The sequence below is a fragment of the Sinocyclocheilus grahami genome, unplaced genomic scaffold (assembly GCF_001515645.1).
Source record: "Sinocyclocheilus grahami isolate Dianchi unplaced genomic scaffold, SAMN03320097.WGS_v1.1 scaffold21.1, whole genome shotgun sequence".
NCBI classification, from domain to species: domain Eukaryota; kingdom Metazoa; phylum Chordata; class Actinopteri; order Cypriniformes; family Cyprinidae; genus Sinocyclocheilus; species Sinocyclocheilus grahami.
Genome location: NW_015505200.1, coordinates 5,546,113 through 5,550,606, shown reverse-complemented (window position 1 = coordinate 5,550,606; position 4,494 = coordinate 5,546,113). Strand labels below are relative to the sequence as shown.

Here is a 4,494-nt window from a genome sequence, read left to right as displayed (position 1 = left end):
GTGGGCTCCAACACATAGTCAGTCAGTCTGCGATTCTGTTAGACTCAGAGAAGATGAGGATGTGAGCTAAAACGCTTCTGCAACCCCTAAGTTCCTGCCAGGCTTCGGCCTTGACTTTACATTCACCAAAGATCCTAGGATCTCGGCTGATGTCTCTCTTATCTCTTTTTCACTTTCCACTGGGAAGAAACTCCCAATCACCATCGAGTCAGAACATCTTTGGAGTTCATCACTCTTCAAACCCGGAAGAAGGTGATCGCGACTCCTACACCACCGAACCTTCAAGCCATCAAGACTTTCATCCGAGACTGCATCCGTACGCTCGTTCCAGGCCAAGGCAATGCAAGTATCGTACATTTAACTAAACGAAACAGAGGTTTAGTATAAGCTATAAGAGTTGATATGAACTTACACTGAATGTTCGTTGGACGAACAAATTGGTTGATGGCAATTTAATTCTGCTACAGTTACTACTGGCAGCTGATATAAATAATTGTAATTAATCATAATTAACTGTAATTATTTATATTATTTATGCTTTGGGTTATTGTCATATTGGAAGGTAAACCTTTTCCTTCTATCCTGACAAGTGCTCCAGTCCCTTGAGGCCAAATATTTCAATTTTAGTCTCATCTGCCTCAGAATCTTCAAGGTGAGTTTTGGCGAAGCTCAGTCGTGACTGCATGTGGCCTTTCTTGAGGAGTGGCTTTTTTGTCCATACAAACCACATTTGTGGAGAATTTGTGATATTGTTGTCATATGCACACAATGACCACTCTTTGTCATAAATTCCTGCAACTGCTTCGGAGTTATTTTTCTATACCCACTGTAAGCATCTTTGATCATAACAGGAAGCACCATCACTCCTACATAAACATTTGTCACCGTACCATCAACATCCTTGAGTCCATAGCGGTGAGCGAGGTCACAGGTCATCAACACTTGCCCAGTCATTGACATCAGACATTTATCTGTTTGTCACCAAGAAGCATAAAGTAGCACATCAGCAAGAGCCTCCAGACAATTCATAATAATTCATGACCATTTTACCTTTAAACAGATGAAAGTGAAAATTTTGTCATAATTTACTTACTTTTTCTGTTAAACACAAAACAAGATATTTGAAGAATGTTGGCAACCAAACAGTTGCTGGTAGGTATTGAATTCCATAGTATTTTTTCCATAATATGGAAGCCAATGGTTACCAGCAACTGTTTGATACCAGCATTCTTCAAAATATTTTCTTTTGTGTTCAACAGAAGACAAAATTCATAGAGGTTTGGAACAAATTGAGGTTGAGTAAATGATGACAGAATTTTTATTTTTGGGTGAACTAAACTACTCATTCAGTCTGTAAAATACCCAACCTTTGGCCAGCTCAACTATGCATCGTCCACTAAACTCCGTCGTTTCACCTTTACTGAACATTTCCTTGAACTGAGAAAGACAAGATTGTAAACAGATATTTAGCTGTACACCTGCATAGGCATTATTCACCAACAAGTCAAGTCTGCCGTTTTGCCCATGCTGGACACGTTCAAACAGTTCCTTGATTTCATCCTCTTTAGATGAGTCACAGACCAGTGGGAGACACCGGCCACCTCTCTCGGTCACCTGTCATCATGAAAATAAAAGAAGCATGAAACCAACATCACCTCCTACAAGTTGAGGGTTATTAACGGTACAATCAGGAGCCAGTTTCCACACCTCAGCTGCTGTCTGCTTCAGAGTTTTCTCCTGTCGACCAGTGATGTACACTGTAGCGCCAGCCTCAGATAACTGAAGGGCAATCCCTCTTCCAATTCCTCTGGATGCACCAGTCACCACACAGATCCATCCTGATAGTGCCATCTGACAAACACACACAAACACAAATTGATGCCAGCAAAATTAATGTCTGATCTTTAGAATTAGATCATTGAATTGGTTCACACTCAGTTAAAATTATTTGTTTAAAATTGACCCAAGCAGTTCTTGAGTCAACAACTCACTGGCTCACCTAAAAAAATGGCCAGATACTGGCACCCACAGAAAAACAAGAGATATTTTCCTTTAACTTTAACCAATTAAATGAATAAATCAATCAATAAATAATAGAACGATTCATACACATGTATGAGGGGACACCGGTGCAGGTTGTAGCTGTGGGACCCTAGAATCGTCACCACCTTTCTCCCTGCTAAAGACGGCCCTGGTTTAGGCAGTTTTCATTGTCATTAAATAAAACGTGTGTTTTTGGCAGGGGCGTAAATTTCATCTAACAGTTGGGGGGGGGGGGGGGTAATCATAAAAGTGTTTAACATTACCATTGTTTTCCCATTTTGTGACAATATGTAGCAGTACTGGGTAGCCTTTAAGGGGTAAGTTGTCACTGTTGAGACCTGGTGGTGAGGGTGATATATACTAAATATAGGGGGGGGGGGGGGGGGGGGACAATAAACAAAATTTATCAAGAGCAATTTTTGAAGGGGACACAAATAATACAGCTAAAATTGTACTTGTAAGGAATGATATGTATACACAGAGTAAATTCTTACTACTATTAGTGCAAATTAGACAACTTCAATCTGTTGTGATCGCGCCGTCACAGCGTAGTGGTTATTAAGATTGATGTTGTTTGGAATTGGTCAAATGTGCTTGGAAAAAAATATAATCAGAATATCAACTTGCATATGAATGTTGCATGTGAATGTTGATGCTTTAATAACAAATATTTATCGGGAGCGTGTATGCTGGGATTTCATAAATTTAATGGAGAAAAAAGTTACGTAACTAGTAATGTAACTAATTACTAATTACTTTTGAAATAAAGTAATCAAAACAGTAACGTGATTACTTTTAAAAGAAGTAATCAGTAATTTGATTACATTTTCAGAGTAACTTGCCCAACACTGTTGCTACCATAGCGGACTCATCGAAAAATACATTGGCATCTGTATTAAAGAGAAAATAATCACTTCATCTGATGTTTAAGTGAATAAAATAGCCTTGGCAGCCTTGGCGTATGGAGTTCCACAACTACTGACTTTGTTCTCTCTCACCGACTTGTGTGTGTATAGGTGATGTAAAAGAGAAAGCAGGCATTTGGACTGAAGCACTGTGAGGCAAGGGAGGGGGAGAATCAAAATGTTTCTAAACGCATTTTTATAGTCACTAAATAACAAAGAAGCGGTGAAAAATCAAAATAAAACCCGTCACCCTGTGGTCACATCAATTGCAATCTTCTTCACAGTAGCTATGTTTCCATGCAAAGTTGTGCATGTAATGTAGCCTATATTTCGCAAGGAACATTTGCCTATAAAGCAGTACCGCCGCTCCCTATACGCACAGTACGCAGTTTGATAACAACATAAACTTTCGTTCTATAGACCAATTATAGGTTTGTAAACATTCAGGATGCGCGCGCATCATGGTTGCAGAAAACCCGGGAGAGTTACGGCTAGAGAATTTCACGGATATGGTACAAAATAGTTAGGTTTAAAAATTTTATAAATTATATTGATTAGATGTCATTTTCAAAATATTCTCCGCATATTACAAGAACTTGTCACCCAGCGATAAACACTGTTTTTCAACGAAATTGACGTTAGAGCGTGCGATAGTCTTACAGATCCGAAACAGGGATGACGTTTGTTGTGGGCGGAGCCTATCTGGAGGCAGAAAATTAGGGTTTTCAAGCGGCAGTCTATGGAGCCATGGAACAACAAAAAAGATAAATTTGATTTTATATTTCAAAATTCTGACTTTATTCTCGCAATTCCGAGATTATATCTCACAATTCTAATAAGGAAAAACAAATAGTCATTCTCTCTTTTCCCCTCGGCTCTTCTGGCTTTTTCCCCTCAGATTTGACTTACTATTTTTGAGTTAAGTCAAGTTATAAAGTCCGAATTAGGAGATATAAACTTGCATTTGCGAAAAAAAGGTCAAAATTGTGAGATAAAATGAATAAATGTTCTGTAAAAATGTTAATAGTAAGGTTTAAATTATATTTCTAATAGTAAGGTTTAAATAATATGTCATGCTGTAACTGTAGGGCTAATACAATACGTCCCCTATGAACAGCATATGTGAATATCATGTAGACCTACTGTTTAAATCGAATTTATGCTTTAAAAGTAGAGTAATCATAACAGTTTTCATCCATAGTATGTCCGTTTAAACGTCTGCGTTTAGCTTCAAATGGCGTCTTTGACGACAGTATTCTTTAAAAATGATTTGCATTCCGATCTTGACATCAAAAGGCACAAAAATATATATTTTTTTTATTCCATGGATGTTACCCATTTATCTCCACGTTTTTCTGCAACCACTATGCGCGCGCAGCTGCAAGTGACGTCTACTCTAAATTAGTCTATATTAATATTAACATATAGCCTACATATGCTAAGCATAAATAAAAATCTAAACATGAACACACACACATATACAGTAGGCATATATATATATATATATATATATATATATATATATATATATATATATATATATATA

General features: G+C 37.6%; 1 protein-coding gene across 1 annotated transcript in view; it reads right to left on the bottom strand.

The window, feature by feature from the left end:
* The window catches only part of LOC107558888 (dehydrogenase/reductase SDR family member 1-like), an 8,723-nt gene extending 6,872 nt beyond the window's left edge, over positions 1–1,851 (bottom strand). The window contains exons 1-3 of the mRNA XM_016242586.1: positions 1,656–1,851; positions 1,368–1,562; positions 891–971 (exon numbers count right to left, since the gene is read on the bottom strand). Of these exons, the coding sequence (XP_016098072.1) occupies positions 891–971; positions 1,368–1,562; positions 1,656–1,851 (472 nt within the window). The remainder of the gene's footprint in view (positions 1–890; positions 972–1,367; positions 1,563–1,655) is intronic.
* Between the last annotated feature and the right edge of the window lie 2,643 nt (positions 1,852–4,494).